Source organism: Artibeus jamaicensis, unplaced genomic scaffold (genome assembly GCF_021234435.1).
Source record: "Artibeus jamaicensis isolate MK-2021 breed Jamaican fruit bat unplaced genomic scaffold, CSHL_Jam_final contig_760, whole genome shotgun sequence".
Lineage (NCBI taxonomy): Eukaryota > Metazoa > Chordata > Mammalia > Chiroptera > Phyllostomidae > Artibeus > Artibeus jamaicensis.
Window position 1 is genome coordinate 99,749 of NW_026521955.1, and position 19,172 is coordinate 118,920.

At 36.0% G+C, this 19,172-nt stretch overlaps 1 protein-coding gene across 4 annotated transcripts in view; it reads left to right on the top strand.

Annotated features, from left to right (window-relative positions):
• Positions 1-19,172, top strand: part of LOC119042353 (signal recognition particle 54 kDa protein) — an 80,291-nt gene that overhangs the window by 33,235 nt on the left and 27,884 nt on the right. For 2 of the 4 annotated variants that reach the window (XM_053672533.1, XM_053672531.1), the window contains 3 exons: positions 1,764-1,934; positions 4,655-4,750; positions 6,055-6,246. In XM_053672533.1, the coding sequence (XP_053528508.1) occupies positions 1,764-1,934; positions 4,655-4,750; positions 6,055-6,146 (359 nt within the window). In that variant the 3' untranslated portion in view covers positions 6,147-6,246. Of the gene's footprint in view, positions 1-1,763; positions 1,935-4,654; positions 4,751-6,054; positions 6,247-17,204; positions 17,437-19,172 lie in introns of those variants that run through there. The other 2 variants (XM_037136069.2, XM_037136070.2) reach the window with 2 other exon arrangements.

The following is a 19,172-nucleotide window of genomic DNA, read 5'->3' on the forward strand; positions in this document are numbered from 1 at the left end:
TATTCCCTGTTCTTGCCTCTGTATTCCTTGCATTATTCCATACATTCATCATTTCTTACCTGGATTTGCTACAGTAGCCTCTTAACATTTCTCTTTCTCTTTTTCAGTTCTCTTTTCAATCTTTCTTCCTAACTGCCACAAGAATGATCTTTCTAAATGTAACAGTTCTGGGGTCAAAATCTTTCAGTGGTTATTTGTCTTTATGATGAATTCTAAATTTCTAAGCCTGGCATATAAATTCTGTTATAACCTTATCCTTACCTACTTTTGCAAATTCTTAAATCCCAGCTCTTACCCATGCTTGGTTTCCTCTACACACAATTATTACTCTTGGAAGCCACATTCTACTTCCTAGAATGTCCCTTGCTCCTTTCTCTTCTGTACTTAACTCCAACTTGTCCTTCAGGACTACTCAGAAACTACCACATGGAGCCTTTCCTGATTTCCTTGCTTCTTTACATTACATCTCCTTCTGCTGTTTGCTTAACTCTGTTGTATTACTTACTATGATGTGCCATTACTAGGTTATCTTTTTTCTCTCTGTGTGAGCTCTTGAAAGGAATATGAGGCACATTTCCTAAATATTTTATAGTGAAGATGTGGCTTAAAAGTGCATTTATGAAATGGATTTACAGGTTTTAATGGACTATAAGCTTCTTATGAAGCAATTTAATCTTTATTTGTGTTGTATTGGTAATCAAACTTCACCTGGATTTCAGTTCACTCTAAACAGTAAGCTTAGAGGGCATAAACAAATAAAAAGTTGTATTTAGAAAAATCAGTGTGATAAATGAGACCCTAAACCATATTATAAGAGAAACAGTCAAAAGACTTGGATATATTTGTCACCTAGAAAATTCATAGGTGACATGTACCCCTCAAATATTTGAAAGCCTTATTCTTTGTGCTTAGAAAGGAGATATTTATGCAAATAGGAGGAAGTACCAGGCAAACATATTTCATTTTAATTTGTGAAAAGGTTTTCCATAATTATAGATAAAATAGAATGGCAAAGATTGCCTTATTTTAGATAGTGGGTCTTCTCTCCTGGGGATATCTAACCCTGAGGCTAGATGACCACTTACTGGGGGATGTCATAGAGAGCATGCAGACAGAATGAGAATTTTGACTAAAGGTCATCTCCTTTCTGAGATTGTATGCAATTAACACCAGGAGGATGACCTCATATTCTAAGAGTTATCAAAACACTGAAGCAAATTAATTTATTTTTTATGTTATAGAAAGGATTAAAATGCTAGTAGTAATTACTTGGTTATAGGAAATATAACAGTTATTCTTTTGATTATGGGTAGAACTACCTATTTCTGTTTGCCTATATGCCTGAACTTATGATTTATAGGTTAATAGTATTTAGAGATAAGGTATGCACTTTTGTTCTTTTTTGAAATGTACCTTTGTGCTCTGAGGAGCAGTTAGGTATGAGATATAGAAAGGGAGGGTGGGCATGGATCGCAGAGGTTTTTAGAAGGTTTTGTGTTACTTCAACAGTAGGGTAAAGTATGTGTGTTTTTCCTTAGCTTATGAATATTATGGATATTCTTTTGAATGTATTCCATGTTTAACTTTTAAAAATCAAGCCAATAAAAAATAAAATAAAAATCAGGCAAACACGTGATAACAGTTATTAAATTTGGTGGTTTGACAATTATATTTGTTTTATGTGTGTAAGATATTTGCACGTAACTGTTTTGATAATGAATGTTAACTGTATGTAAATGAAAGTAATTGACCCTTGCCTGCAGAACTTGACAGTACGGATGGTGCCAAGGTTTTTAGTAAGCAACCAGGAAGAATCCAAAGAGTAGCAAGAGGATCGGGTGTGTCAACGAGAGATGTTCAGGAACTTTTGACACAATATACCAAGTTTGCACAGATGGTAAAAAAGATGGGAGGTATCAAAGGACTTTTCAAAGGTAAGAAAAAGAAGCTGATCATTAGTTAACACACTGAAAGAAAGTTAAAAAACTAAAAATTAAAACCAGGAATACTGCCAGTATTAGAAAATATATTGCTGAATTTCATGTTATAATAAAATTATAATATAATGATTCATGATGCAATCTCTGATTTATCTGTTTTTATGTTCAAGGTAATAAACTCTAATATTTAAAAAAACAAACTTCATGACTGTATTTTTTGAAGATCTAATATATATATTTAAGAATATGGAGAATATAAGAAAAAATTTTAAAAACCCATTACCTTTACTCCTCAGAAAATCTCATGGATCCTATTGCAAAAAAATTTTTATTTGACTTGTGTTTTCTTCTGATGCATTGTGACTATTTTCCATATTGTCAAACAATCTTCAAAATAATAACTTTTAACCACTGAATACTATTTCAGTTGAGCATGTATCTTTTGTTTAATGCAATGCTGCTTTGTTGGGTATTTAGGCTGATTCATCTGCTTCTCTATCAATACCAGTTCTTGCATCAGTTTCTGTGCCATCTTCCACGAGGCTAGCAATTGTGTCTGTGAGATCAGAAACATAGTAGATGCTGAATAAATGTTGTAAAATTTAGTATTTCCAATTTAATGGTTAAATGTTTTTCAATATGTGATTTTTAGATTACCAATCAAATTTAGTGTGCTTGTGCATTTGCTGGTTTGAATTTTCTTTGTGAATCACCTCTTAGGTTCTCTGTTTACTTATTTCATTTTTTCCGTTATTGCTTTGTAATTACTCTTTAAAATCCTTGGTATATCTGCAAATAGTTTTTTCCAGTTTTTCACCTGTCTTTTTTAAAATATATTTTATAATGAAGTTTTTCATTTTTAATGTAGCCAAGGCTGTTTATCTTTTTCTTTCATTTCTTTTATGCTTATAAATGTTTTTCCATGTTGCTACAGAAGTAGTCATCTATATTTTCTTCTACTCATTTTAGTTTTATTTAAATCTTAGGTTTTACTTTCTGTCCTATCAGAAATTTATTTTGCCCTGAATTGTGTAAGGTTAAAAAATAAGCTTGTTTTTCCAAAAAGTTAATCAACTGTTCCAGTCCTCTTTTAATTTTTTCTGTATTGTAAACACTATTAAAGTGAATTTATTATTTAAAAAAATAGTGATTAGGTCCACACTAAATATGAATAGTACCACTGAATAGCTGTCTTAAAAAATGAGTGTTTATAGAAGTATTATCACTGACCTTGACACTTTTTTAATTTTCCTTGCTTGCTATATTCTAATTTCTCTTTTGTGACATGGGGAAAAAAGTTAGACAAACATATTTAAAATTGGCTATAAATCGTAACATCACATGCTATTTCAGATGGTGATTAATAAATATGTGTAGTTTAACATCTTTCCGAAATGACCTTGACTGTTCTTGATAGAACTGTTGCAGACCTATCAATCAGATATTATCTAAGCATTGATTACTCAATAAAGGCACAACCCAGATGAAATGGCCATTGGATATAGGGCATATCATTGTCATACCCAACGGTTAATATCTTGTGTAAGTTTTAAATCCTCAGAAACAAACTCTTAATGACGAATCACCAATGAACATACAATTCACATTTTACCCAGGTTTAATTATTTTTTACATTTTATTATGTTGTATTAATAAACATCTTTTTAATTTATAGTTCTTGGTTCATATAATTATTCAGATTACCCAGTTTCGATCAGAGAATCAGGGGCAGCTTTGGTTTTCATTTTCCTAAATGCTCCCAAGAGGTACCAGAATTAATGTTCCTTTGAAATAATTTTTTTGAACAGTTTTATTTATTCACTGCTGTTGAATTGATGTCTTTTGCCTCCTCTTTAATCATAGCAGCTATACTCTAAAGGAAAGCTCTTACCTGTTCTGCCCCAGAGTACAGCTCTGTCCTTGGCTGCCTTCTTTACTGTGGAGTTTTAATTGTGTGTGGAAATCTACTGATAAATGGAGTTGGATTATTTGTCTTACTATTCTCTGAAGCTTTCTGTTACTTTGAATAGTTTCTTAGATACAAACAGATTCTCAAGTTCTCTCAGGCTCATTCCTTTCATATTCATTTATCAGCAATCCAGGTTCTTTCTTAATTAATCCATATCTGTAAACACAGTTTTTTGTTTGGCATTCTCCGATATTACTCTTTAAAAAAAGTGTTGATGTAGCTTACCTTTGGGTACAGTTTTGCTTATAGTGGCTCATTCACAGGTATAACTAAAAAGTATTAAGAAAAAAATCTTAGCCCTGAAGAAAGTCCCTTAAATTTTCCTTAATAAAGAATTTCAGCCCTAGCTGGTGTAGCTCAGTGGATTGATCACGGGCTGCAAACCAAAGGGTCACAGGTTCGATTCCCAGTTAGGGCACATGCCTGGGTTGCGGGCCAGGTCCCCAGTGGGGGCCATGCGAGAGGCAACCACACATTTGATGTTTTTCTCTCTTTCTCCCTTCCCTCCCTTCTCTAAAAATAAATAAAATCTTAAAAAAAACCAAAATTAAAAAAAATTTCATGTATACTTTCTCAAAAGTACATATGTAATTGAGATAAAGATTAAAAGAGAATACATACAAATAATTGTGTTAGAATGATAGGATTATAGGTGATTATTTTATTTACTCAATTTATTAAACTTTCTGTAATACCCTGATTGTATTACATTTTATAGTGACTCAAAACATTTTTTTATTTTTAGGTGGTGACATGTCTAAGAATGTGAGCCAGTCACAGATGGCAAAATTGAATCAACAAATGGCCAAAATGATGGATCCACGAGTTCTTCATCACATGGGTAAATACAAAGTCGTTGTCAGTTGCTAATACACAGTTTATGAGGGTTGAGTTTGTTCGTTTGTTTTTTTAATCCTCAGCCGAGGACATTTTTTTCCATTGCTTTTAGAGAGAGGGGATGGGAGAGAGGGAGGGAGAGGAACATCCATGCAAAAGAGAAGCATAGATTGCCTCGCATATGCGTCTGGACCAGGATAGGACCTACAACCTAGATATGTACTCTGACCTGGAATAAAACCCTCAAACTTTTGGTTTTGGGACAATGCTCCAACCAGCTGAGCCACATCAGCCAAGGCTATAAGGGTTATGATAAGCCTTCTGTTGAGAGATTATGAAAATCTGTTCAACAGATGTGTGATTTGAAGGAAATAGCCATCTGAATTCTAAGTTGAATGGTTGTAATAGTGCTATATAAACAGGTTTCACTCACTTGTCTGCTGCCCTCTGTGTGATTTTTGAACAGTTATTTAATCATTTTTAATGCTTATTCTGGTGACCCTTTGTCCTGGTTTAAGACATGGATATTTTCAGTGATTAAGACTTTGGAATTATATATAAGGATTTTGAAACCCAATTCCACTTTTACTATATAGCCTATAAAACATTCCTTAAACTTTCTGAACCTCACTTGTCCCTTCTTTAAAAGCACTAATATTGAGCGCGGGCCTGAGAACCACACGATCGCGGTTCGATTCCCAGTCGGGGCACATGTTTGGGTTGCAGGCCGGTTCCCTGCAGGCTAGTTCCCAGCAGGGGATGCACGAAAGGCAACCATACATTGATGTTTCTCTCCCTCTCTCCTTCCCTTCCCCTCTAAAGATAAATAAATAAAATCTTAAAAAAATAAAAAATAAATAAAAGCACTAATATTATCAGGAAATTGTGGCAATTAAATGAGCTAATATATGTTACAGCATTTGGTACAGTTCTGGGCATGTGGTAGATGTTCAATAAATGGTTAACTCTTCCTGTGAGTCCTATGAAATAACTCCTTTCCCTCCCAAATTGATTATTATTTACAATAACACTCTTTTGGACTTCCCAGAAAATAAACTTTTTATATAGATTTATTGAATCCTTACTGTGTGACAGGCACTGTTCTAAGGTGTTTTCAGGTATTATCTCATTTATTTATATGAGGATGCTGGCAAATATAACAGTTTTGAATTGGTGTGTTCTTTAAAGCCAATGACTAAATTGCAGTCAGAACCCAGGATATTTTTAGAAGTTAAAGTACTTATTAGGCAAAAGTAACAAATGTTTCAAGTTCTACTTAATAATTATTGGATTTTACTCTCTCTCTAGGTGGTATGGCTGGACTTCAGTCAATGATGCGGCAGTTTCAACAGGGTGCTGCTGGCAATATGAAAGGCATGATGGGATTCAATAATATGTAAAGAAAATGCCTTAATATAAACTGACTCAGTTGATTACGTTAATTGATGAGACCTCAGAGTTTCCTCCTTTTGCAAATGGGGAATAAAAGTATTTTTCTTGCCTGTCTTGCCCTTTTTCTCTTCTCATCATTTTTCCTTTTCTGCCTTCCTTCCTTCCTTCTTTTCTCCTTCCCTTTGATAAAAGGGAGAAATATATTGTTTTTGTGGAAATCATATTTTTGCTTTAGATTTTCTTCTGTCAGTTTTTACCATCATAACATTCTTAAGTTAAATAAATCATGATGTAAAATTTTAGTACTTAAGTTTTTAATTGTTTCAAAGGCCAAGCATTACATTTGTAAACAGTCCTGGTCAGTAGTTACATGATTTCTTAATAAAAGTGCTGTAAAATAAACTTGAAAGTTGTTATAAGTTAAGGGTTTGTTAACTTTCTTTATTGTTTGAATCTGTCAGTGTATCAATTAAAAGGCAGACAGAAAACCAATACTTCGGTGCCATTTAAAGCTATCCCTAGAAGTATGCCATTAATGGGAAATATGATAGAGTAACTTAACCATTAGTACAAGGAATTTATGTTTAACTTAGAATAATTTAGAAGATAATTTTGCCATAGAACATGTTAGCTCTGCTATTTAAATTGAAATTGTGCCCTGACGTGTGTGGCTCCGTTGGTAGGAGTGCCACCCATGACTGAAGGGTTCCGGGGTACAGTCCTGGTCCAGTCCAGGACTGGTCCAGAGCATATACCTAAGTTGCAGGTCTGCTCCTCGGTCCAGGCTTGTCTGGGAAACAGACAGTTGATGTTCCTCTCTCACATCGATGTTTTTGTCTCTCCCTCCCTCTCTTCCTTTCTCTGAAAAGCAAGGAAAAAAAACCCTTAGATGGGGGTTAAAAAGTAATAATAATAAATTGAATTGTGAATTTAGTTGCAATTCACAATATAGTGTTTTATATATAACTTGTATTTTTACCTTATATTTTCAAAGCCTTAATGGCAATATTTGATTGTTTTGAAAAGCCAATTTTGTTGTTTCTTACATACCAAAAATTTGCTTTAATAAATTAATATACTTTGATGACAATAATTGCAAACATTAGGCTGATACTGTTAAATATTAATAATAGTGAGACTATAACAAGATTGATCTGGTTGTTGGTTACTTTGGATTTTTTTATGGTTCATTTAGTACAATGTCTCTTAAATAAGTTATGGAACTATTTTAAAATGCTAAAAAAGTAATTCCTATTTATCAGTGACATCAAGAGGATAATAGATATGGTGTAGCAATATATTTTGAACTAGGATAAATCAGGAAAGGATTGATTTATAAGAGTGAAAGAAATAGCTAGTTTTTATAGTATTTTTAATGACAAGTGTTTTAAGGGTCTCAAGTCAAAGTATTTTTAAAAAATAATTACATAAAAATGCAACTGATTTGTCAGCTTGTTTGGGTAGAGGTTTTACATCCCACTAAATTATTTTTACCATCTAAAAACTAGAATAAGTACTACAGAATATTGTATACCCTGTGAAAATGATGTATCTGGTTTCTGCAGAAATGTCATCACAAGATCCAGCTATAGGAATTTCACAATAGAGCAAATATTGTTCTCCAGATTCATTTCTAATTAAACTTATGCATACTGCCTTTTCTGGCTGTGCATTTTTGTTATTTCTGTCTTCAGGGCACTACTTTTTTTCATTTTAACTGGAAAAGGAAATGAGACACTTGGCCAAACTTCACGGTTTCAGGCATTGTTTTTAGTATTCTTGTGTCTGATGCAAATTTTATTTTTTAGAAGCAAAAATAACAGTGGCAAAGGACAACTAAAGGTCTAGAATACCTACTTTAGCTTCCATTTCTCTTTCCTTTCTGTAAAATGAGGGAATTGGAGAAGGTATCTAAAATTTTGATTTCATTTTCCTCAACCAGGCATTTTTAGTTACAAAAGCTCTCCTTCTGTTTTCACAATTTATATCAAGGTATTGATTTTTTATAGCACAAGAACTATGTACCAAAATGAAGTTCTTTAATAATTTGAACAAATTTTTTAAATTTCACTATTGTTAAAATTGGTTCCTTAGCTTTTTAATATATTACCAACTGAGACCACTAGTAGATCTAATATACAACATGGTTCTTCCTGAATTTTATTATGTTACTTAAATATGTACAAACATAAAATTGTTATGTATTCCTTCAGTTTACAATGCTTATATAATTATAAAACAAAAACACACTTAGAAATGACTTAACAACAAACTATAGTACCAAGAAAGGGCAAATTAACAATGCAATGTGACAGATATCAGTGTTCTTCTGGAAGTACCCTATTTGTTGGCATAGAAGATGTATGTATAAAATATCTATATATATTTATATGTGTTCATATACACACAAACAGTGCATTACAATTTTGTGGAGGAATTTTTTGGAAAAAATAAGTACCTTTCATGTAGTAAAAGTAATTTTAGAGTGTGTTACATAAACTGTTATTTTATTCAGATAAATACAGTATATTATAATGTGAGAAATCCTAAGTTCTGATATTCAGTATTAACCTTGAATAGTAGTGTCACATAGCTAAAAAAGTGTAAAAAATTAACAAACACTACTACACAGAAGGCAACAAAACCAGGACATTTACTGTAACTAAAGTCTCATGCGTATTAAAGTAGGTGAAATAAATATAATATTTATACCTTATTCCAGTGAATGTAGGGAGTCCGAAAAGTAAACCATAATAACCCTGGCTGGTGTGGCTCAGCGGATTGAGCATCAGTGGATTGAGCCTGTGAACCAAAAGGTAGCCAGTTTGAGCCCTCATTAGGACTCATGCCTGAGGTTGTGGGCCAGGTCCGTATCTGGGGGCATGACAGAGACAACCACTGGATGTTTTTTTCTCACATCGACCTTTCTCCCCCTCTCTTTTTCCCTCCCTTTCCCTCTCCCTGAAAATAAATAAAATAACATTTTTTAAAAGTAAACCATAATATAAAATAAAATTGAGCAAATGTCTTTTATAGGTAGCTCTAGTACATATAAGCAAATGTTTCAGTAAAACAATGGAACAAAGCATTTCAAATAAATGTGAAGGAATTTCAACTTGATTTTTGTATACAAGTTCTGCCCAGAAAAAGTCCAGCCATTTTTAAGGTAACAAGAACAGTTTGCATGACACTGATGTAACCTGGCAGCCAAGGAAGGTGGACTGGAATGTGCATATGTGAACAATGACAACTTCATTGTACTATTCTGTGGGGGCAGTATACGCCATTGAGTGAGTATGTGTGCTGTGTGGCCATCGCATTAAAAATAACTGAGTAAGTAGAGCAATGAAATCTGCATCAGTATTGTGTTAAGCTTGAACATTCCTCCACAGAAACTATTCAGATCATTCAGAAGGCCGCAGCTATGGTGATTGGCAACTTCATCATCACGCATCACATCATGTCTTGTGCAGTTTTTTCGTAAAATATCAAGTCACCCAGGTGACTTAGACCCCCTACAGTCCATATTTGGCAACTGTGACTTCTGGCTTTTCCCAAAACTAAAGTCACCTTGGAAAGGAAAGAGATTTCAGCCCTGGCTGGTGTGGCTCAATGGAGTGAGTGTCAACCTGTGAACCAAAGGGTCTCTCTCTGGTTCAATTCCAAGTGAGGGCGCATGCCTGGGTTGTGGGCCAGGTCCTCGGTTATGGGTGTGCAAGAGGCAACTACACATCAATGTTTCTCTTCTTCCCTTTCCCTCACTTCTCTTTCTAAAAATAAGTAAAATCTTAAAAAAAAACAAAACATTTGTATGTGTGTGTATATTAGTACCATAGCTAAATAACTAAATGTAAATAAGTTTTGGTCTTCTTTAAAACTTAATGATAATTATTAATAAAACCAAATAAGTAATATACAAATCTAGAAGGCCATAATCACAGCTCAAATCTAGATGACTGTTCACTGCTAGCATTAACTGGATTAGAAACTGAGTCATTTTCTAAATTCCAATTCACATATTCTGAAGATTAAGCCATTACATGAAGATTGAACCTAATATATACTTTGATTTTAAACCATGGTTTAACAGGAATGAATTTATATCAGGTGTTGGGGGGATATATTTAAATTTTACTTCTAGGGTAGTTATGTAGTCTATGGCTTGTTATTTTTATAAAGTAGTTTTTAATATGATGTGAAATTTTGTTAATTTTTTCCCACCATTTATCATTAGAAGTAGGTAATAATTGTTTGTGCTCTGCTGAGTAGTTGCTAATCCACCCCTAACCCTCTCTACTGACCTCTTTTCTTTAATGCAGGCATATTGAGTACAAGGTTCAGATACTTTTAAAGTGAAAATATACCTTGTAAGCTAGTAAGTATGGCACATTTCCTTTGATAATATTAAACCCTGCTGAGGTTGTGGCTGATCTAAGAGATAGATACAAACAAACTCTTTTTAAAAATATTGTTATGTGTATTGGGTGCATAGGTTCAAGGTCGTAACTAGCTTGGTTATGGCTTAACATTAGTCATACACAAACATATGAATTAATGTAATGTGATACAGTTCTTTTGAGTTTGGCATGCTTATGCCACTGTTTGCAATTCTCTCATTACTTTCATTTGAAATCGTTTGAACAGCAAGTTATATATTTTTAGCTTTATTTGGCTTAGTGGGTTTTCTCATTGGCCAAAACAAGTGATTTTTCAACTGCTGTGCTACAAGAATTTTAAAAATAAAATATGCAATACTTGACTAGTCAGGGGCATTTCCCTTAGATTGTCAAATAAAAAATGACAACTACCAACACAGCAAAAGTCCTCTGGTGTGAATGCACTGTCTTGAACCATAAATATATAGGTCATGTAAGAAAGTTGTATCTTATTTGTCATGTCTCATAAGGTTGCATCTGATTGGTTAATTCTTCATACCAGAAATCTTTGTATACAAGTATAAGCGCCTGATTTTTTTAAAAGTCACTTTGGAGCAAAAAAGGTAGATAATTACTATTACTTTTTTTGGTAAATCAATCAAAATTATACCTATTTTTTGGGTCTGATTCACAAAAAAATAAACTACATTTTTGTTGTGCCCCAGAATTTTAGTATAATAATTAATTTATGTGTACCATGAGCTGAAAAAGGTTGAAAATCTCTGGCTTAAAGCAATACATTTGGCATATAGCAATTGGGTTAAGAAGTTACACTACAGTACCTGCTTGTAAGAGGAATAATTCGTTAGAACCTGAGAGAAAGAAAATCCCTTATCTGGTGCTCGAGGCTCTGACACTGCTGCATAAAGCTTTTTTCCTTCTTAAGAAAAGCAGATGTGAATGAGGTCCTGTGCCTAAGACATATTTTTCTTAAGTAATGTATGGCAAAGTTTTGTGAGCCTCTTTCAAGGGAAAAGTCCCATTATCTGCATCAAGGGAGGAGAACATGTAGTGTTTGTATATCTTCATAGTTTAGGAGTCACGTTTGCTTGATTTTTTGGTTTTATAATAGAATTAGGGAAATTTGCTCCTTGGCACAAAGGAGGTAAGAGTTATTGGATATATTCATGGGCCCCTAATTTCTGACTTTGGGAAATCAATTAAGGGATTCAGAATTTCATTTCTGGCAGAATTGGTTCAAGAACTATCCTGTTTTTTGACATTCCATTTGATAGTAGCTATAGGAAGTGTGAAATATTCAGTTGATGTATGTGTACTGTGATTTCCTGCAATTTCCTTCTTACTGTTTTAAAAGATACAATGGATGATCTTGCCCCAAGAGAAAAGGCATCCTACTGGTGGAAATCCTTATTAATTTCTTTATACTTGTTTTTTAGATTATTATTAGAAGACCCCTAGGGTTCTACAGACTTCAGATTAAAATGCACGGGTCTTCAACATTGAGATTACTGTATTTAGGCATACTGTATGAAGAAACTAGTATTTTATGACTAATGCCACATAAAATATTCTTGTAGTTGAATATAAATAATATAGTCTCATGACAGAAATATCTGACCAAATTTCAGTTAAACCAAATGTATACACATAGTACCAAATAAAACAAGTTTACTTGGCATTTTCATTTGTTTCTTACATATAGGCACTTAAAGTTTACACATGGCTGTTACTTATAATGACTTCAAAAAATGTACACTTGACTAATTTACATGCAAATCTTTCCAAATATCCACTTACCTTTGGTCTAAGAATTTTTCTGACATTTTCATTTTCAGAGGGCAGAGGCTGAAGATAGGCTCTGGGGTCAGACTGCCTGGGTTTAAATCTTGCTCTGCTGCTTATCATTTGTGTCCCTGAGAAGGTTACTAAGCCTTTGTTTGCTCATCTGTAAAATATTGGTAATTATTTTTAAAAAGATTTTATTCATTTATTAGAGAGAGGGAAAGGAGGGAGAAAGAGATGAAGAGAAACATAAATCAGTTGCGTCTTGCACACCCCCAACTGGGGACCTGGCCCACAACCCAGGCATGTGCCCTGACCAGGATTTGAACCAGGCAACCTTTTGTTCCCCAGGTTGGCACTCAATCTACTGAGTCACACCAGCCAGGGCTGAAATATTGGTGACTATAATATCTCAGAGTTGTGAAGAAGAGTTAATGTAAGCAAGGTCCTTATCACTGTACCTAGTATGTTGGGCTCCATAAATGAAACCACTGCAGTTAACAATATCTTTATGCTTAAAATCAACTTAACATGCATTTTTACTGCCTTACTTTTCTGCATCAATGATGATGAAAATATATCTCTCTATTTGAGGGATGGGATAACCTTAATAATATGCGCTAATAAAATATATATGTAACTATGTCAAAACCACAAGGAAGTCTTGTTTTTTATTTGATGGACAGTCCTGGTTATTGAATCTTATTCAGCTTTGTTTTCCCAGCCTTTCACTAAAATAGTACCAAATTTACCTTTTTAGCTCTGTATGTATTATTAAATGATAAATTTAGACCACAATTATGTTTTCATGTAGATAAATTATAGTAATACCTGAATTAACTTGTTGTCATAGTGATACAACTCATACTATAAAGTGAAAGGAGAGATCTGGTATGGTGCTTAGTTGCCTGCTGTTAGTTGACCTATGACAGTCTGGAAATGACAAAAATGTAAGTGCCCAAACTAAACCCATTAGAATTTCTATGCTTTTTTGTTGTCATGGTTTATTTGTAATAAACTGCTCTTCAGTTGCATATTTGTTTTAAAAATAACTCTTTTTTTAGAATATACTTCCAGTTCACCTGGCTGGTGTGGCTCAGTGGTTGAGTGGTGGCCTGGGAATCAAAGGGTCACTGGTTCGATTCCCATTCAGGGCACATGCCTAGGTTGTGGGCCAGGTCCCCAGTAGGGGGCAAGTGAGAGGCAACCACACACTGATATTTCTCTCCCTCCCTTCCCCTTTATCTAAAAATAAATAAATAAATAAATAAATAAATAAATAAACAAACAAACAAATAAATAAATCCTAAAAAAATAACAAACTTCCAGTTCATATTGGAATGTGGCTTGGCTTTTTTTTTTTTTTTTGATTCCATGGCTTGGCATTTTAATTTAGTAAACTAGGAAATGTACTTATAAACCATGAAAAGGAGTTCTGCTTCAGCAGTGAAAACTGTTATTTGATGTTTAATTATCAGTTTATAAAATAAAATCTTGCATGTATAAACATTTCACAATTTTTTAATGATAAGGATTGTTGATTACCCTTCTTGCCAGTAAGAGGAATAGGATTTTGAATAGAGGCACTGTAAAACTATGCTGCTTATGAAAGTCAATTCATGAAGTCTAACAATTGGCTCTTTATTTTTCTTTTAAATTTAGCAGAGGGTTTTTTTTTTTTGCCATTTTTGACTAACTCAACCCCTGGCTAAAGCCACTATGCAGCATCAGATTAGGTCACTACAACTTGTTAACCTCAGCAACAAGCTAATTTGATTTTATTACTGGAACAGATTATGAATTTCCAACCATTGTTTAAAATGTAGATGGTTTTCAAGCTACCAGCTTTTATTTTGAAGGTTTTTGGTTTGTTTTTTAGGTTATTATAGTTCTAGCAAGATGGAAACTGTACAGCATTATTAAGCAGTGAGTAAGGAAAATAACTTTTGCACAGGATAGAAAGGAATATCTAAGGTTGTAGGAGTGTTCTGCTGGCTGGCTGCTCGTGCCATGCTGAAGAACAGACATTCTGGAACCTAACTTGTGGACTATTTCTAAATTTTGACTGGCACAAAAATGGAATTTAAAATATCAAATTAACTCCACACCCCACCCACCATGGCCAAAATAATGTTTTAGTTTTGACCTCTACAATTCATGAAGACTTTCATACTAAAATTACAAAAAAACTCATTTACCTGGAAATGCCCCCAACTAGTCAAAGTAATGTAGTAATTGTTGCAACATGACTTTTTAAGTTGGTTGAACATTGGGAATAATGGGAAAAAGTCTGGGATGCCTGTTACTGGAAAAGGGACCTGGCCCTGAATGGGTCTGCCTAGGGTCAGTTGGTAGTATGGGGGTTCTTGACTTTGCTCAGGAAAGCTTTCAGAATGTGAGTCCAGGTGACTTTGAGGGAATGTTTATTAAAGCGGGGGACAGTAAAAAAGAAGGGCTTAGCGTAGAAGAAGCAACAGGAAAGGCCAAGACAGGGCTGCTTTGACTCACCGGGAAGTCGGAGAAAAGGGGGCCTTGGAGACAGGTTCAGGGGGTTAACCCAGGACAGGCTGCCACTACCCATTTCTCCCCTGGTTTGCAAGTCTCATGGGGACCCTTAGTTTAGGAGATGCATACCTGTGGCAGGAAAGAAAGGAAGAAGGGGCAGGTGCAGGCATGCTCCCCAGAGAGGGAGTGCACACACCGGGTCCTTTGTACTGAGTTTTTCTTTCCCTTACAGACAGGAATTTTAGTGGAGGTCTCTGGGAGGGTTTCAGCAGAATATTCATCAGTTCTCCAGGTGTCCCCTTTCACGGTCATGGTCTCTGTTAATTGGTCAGAGCCAGGGCAGTGGATCATTAGTCTTTGTACCTGGTCCTGGGGCTGCCCACCTGGTTGTGCTACTTTTCTGGGCCTGGAGCTGAAATACAACTAAAGCCTAGGTATCTCTAGTGAGGTGGCCTGCATCTGGCTCAAAATTGCTTGGCCAGTTTGTTCAGCTCTTTGTCTCAGTTTCCTCATTTCACTTGTCTGGAATTACTGGCCTGTCTCATTCCCCCCTCAAGAGACTTTCATGTCTGAAATCTTTTAGGGGTGATGACAGAGAAGAGTCTGTCTTTAGTAACTGCTTTCTGCTGACAGGAATCACATAGTTCCTGCCTGTGTAGGGTATGGGACTCTGTCTTTGCCTAATCTAAGGGAGACAAGCGAATGGGATTTGAGACTGAAACAGAGGCTGTTAGCTGATTCTTTCCAATTATGGATGGGTTGGAATCCCTTAAGTACTGTCATCTCAAGTTGTTGGAGGGGATTTCCTGGATGGAGGGGTTGGCTGCCTGAAGCTCTTTTTAAAAATTATATTTAATTCTAAATTAGGCTGGGTATATTCTAAGATCCTTCTGAAGTAGCTTTTTTGTCTGAATCTTTTGGGCAGGAAAGAGGAAGCAGTTTCAAGGTGGCAGAACTTCTCCAGAAATGAAGTTGTTAGATCGTTCTATATTTTACTGACTTAAATATGTAGTCCTGAAAATATGTCAATTCAGTTAAACTGTTGAATCTCTCACTTTAGGAGCCGATGATGTAGATGGGCTTCCAGAGTAAGACCTATATTGTGTAAACAAGCAGTCAGGTGTTTAATAAGGGGTGTGCCTATGAAAACAGAAGAAAAAAACAAAGGTTAATGATCAGAGCAAATTATAAACTACTTTCTGAGTTTATGAGACTATTAGGAAGATTTCCAGATGTAAGGCTTTTGCTGGAATGAAAGTAAGCAGTGACGATTGTCACTGCAGTTTAAATATCTCTGGTGATGTCATTAGGTATTCAGGTAAATTTTGTATGGCTTAGACTGCATCAGTAGTTTTCCATGATTTCACGTCAAAAGATGGGAGAAGGATGAACCTTAGTTTGGAAGAAAACTAGATAAGTTCAGGATTCAATTGAGTTTGTAGGGGGAAAAAATAAAAGTTTAGAATTTAATAACCATAACTGTGTATTCTAGATTTTATTGAAACACAATTTTCCCCCTAAAATCACCCTTATTTTTATCAAAGATAGTCAAATTAAGACTATCTACTGTATCAAATTCAGTTTTAATTTGGCTTATTTGCAACAAAAATAATAATAGGCTTTCTTAAATTTATTTTGTTGGATTTTCATAGGATTGAGCTTTAATTAACCCCTTAGGAAATACCCCAACTAATTTAAGTAATGCAGTAATCACTGTAATTATGGCTTTCTAATTCGGTTGAATATTGTGAAAAATGGGAAAAGTCTGGGATGCCTACACATACACACACACACACCATAAAACAGATGACTATTCCTCACATTTTTAAAAAATGCAAAGTTGCTGTTTCCTTTTGCTTTTCTCTAGCAAAACTTTTTACAGTTATATTTAAGTATTTCAGACAAGTGTAAGCAAAATTCATCGTTGAGCCTTATTTCAAGGCTACTTTAGTTAACTAAGACCGTCATCCAGGTAGGGGTGGAATATGTAGCATTAGCATTTTATATTTTCAGCTACCACATTTCAACTCAAGCCTTTGCAGACCACTAGGCAACTATTCTCATTTCACAAGCGCTGAAAACAAGGTATGGGAGGGTGGTTGCCAAGGATGAAGTTAGTAAGTCGCGGTGTGAAGACCCAAGCCTAAGCTCCAGGTAACGTCACTGGTGATGCCAGGCAGCGCTCGGCGAACTCCGGATGTGGGCCGGACCGGAAGCGGTAATGTGGAAATCCCGGTCCGGATCCCTTCCTCTCCGCAGCTCGTGAGCGGGTAAGGCGTTGGTTAGCACGGTGTACGGGCCTAGCCCCGCCCCTCGGGCAGGGTCGCCCCGCCCCTCTTCCCCTCCTCCCTTCCCGCTTTGGTTTGGCCAGGCGTGGCGAGAGGCGGGCACTGTGGGTGCGTCCTACTTCCCGACCTTCGGCTCCGTCCAAGACTGGGCGGGGAGGCAGAGGATGGAAGTGGGCTTATCGGCCTTTACATTGTATCTCGCCAGCGCCAGCAGCCCCGTGGCTGTGACAACGATGGACCGGGAGCCTGTGAGCCGTGCAGAAGGAGAAGCAGTCGCAGCCTCAGGAGCTGCGGCCGCGGCGGCGTTCAGAGACTCGACGCAGCAGGTAGGTGAGGCCGCCTAGGGAGAGCCCTGCCTCCTCTCTGCCTTTTCTGCCAGCTGCCTTTTTGCCTTACCTGCCTTCCTCTGAGGAGGCTCTCCCTGCCGGAGGTGCGTTTCAGGATTTCTCCTTAGTATTCCCGCATCCGCGCAAAGACACTGGCGTGGAGAAGGGGACCCCCTCACCAACCTCTCCGCTGGCAGTGCCGCAGACTCTGGGGCAGCCTCGGGTTTCCAGGGGAGATACAACAACTGTGGGTCTGCGAACGAGAGAACTCAGGCGTGTCCCCGAAAGGTGGCCCCAGTGGCTAAGAGGCCAGGTGACGCCGACTTCAGTAACGTCTCAGTCTCTCCTTTTGCAAGCGCCTGTCTTGTCCTCTGCCCTTTTGCTTAGCTAATAGCCATTAAGTGCTAAGATTTTACAGGCTCGTCCACTTGATCCTTACAACTTCTGCATGAAGTGGGAGTTATCCCCATTTCACCAGTGAGGTAACCAAGGCCCAGAGGTGCGTTAGAGGTGTCCAATAGAAATATATTGCAAGCCGCACTGTAAATTCTTGTGCATTTTCTAATAGCCACGTTAAAAAAGTAAAAAAGAAATCGGTGAAATTAATTTTAATATTATGTTGTACTTAACCTAATTTTCAAAAACAAATTTCAACAAGTAATTAATGGGAAAGTTATCAATGAGATATTTTACTCTTTTGGTATCAGTCTTTGAAATTCTGTCTGCATTTTAAACCTACTACACATTTGAGCTCAACTACCCACATTTCAAGTGAGCGTTAACCACATGTGGTAAGTGGTTACTGTTTTGGATAGCATAAGTTGTAGAGAGTTAGGTAAAATTTGGAGGTTTGTTTTGTTTTGGATTTAGTAGTCTAAAGTCGTAGTTTAGGATCTTCGGCTAAGTAAAACTAATGAAGAAATTGTTTAACTGAAAGCAGCTCAGTTATATACACCTACAGCCATTAAAAACCTCATTTTGCTCTTGTATAGAAAAATTCCTGCCCTCATTGAGGAGTCAGTAGCTTCATTTCTGAGACTTAACTACTTGAATGTTAGGGACACATGTCCCCTATACTACAGATTCCCAGAGAATAGTACCTGAATGTCACTACAGCTCTTATAAGATGTAGTTTGCATTAACAAAAACTTTTCTACATACTAGTCTTTATATGTAATGTCGTCTTGTTTTTCTCCTACTTAAGAAGGAGGAAGGTAACCTGGGAGAAGGAATTCAGGGGCAAACTGATTAGGAAGCCACTTTTCACTTCATTTGAGACCTGTTGTTGCATGTTTTCCCTTGAGCTTGATATGTTTTCCATTTGATTTTTTTCTTCCGGTACTATAATTGTTTTTATCACCACGTAAGCTTCGAGTCTAATAGCAAAGTAAACATAGCTGTATTGACTTATCAGATAAATGTTTGGAGAAAGACTCTTTGTTTTGGGTTGGTAAGATGTTATTTTCATACTCTTGGTTAAAAAATAATAAAATAAATACTTGAGCAGTGAAGAAAAAATAATAAAATAAATACTTAAGCAGTAAAGAAAGGAAGGGGAGTAAGAGATAGAAGCTTGGGTCTGTGTTTAGCATTAGGCCTCAATCCAGGCCAACCAACAGCTTGTCAGACTAGACTTTTAACCAGAATTTAAGGAGTTAAAATTTCACTACTACTCATTCATTTAGTATTATTTAGCACCTCTGCTGCCCAGCACTTACCATGTGCCGGGAACAGGC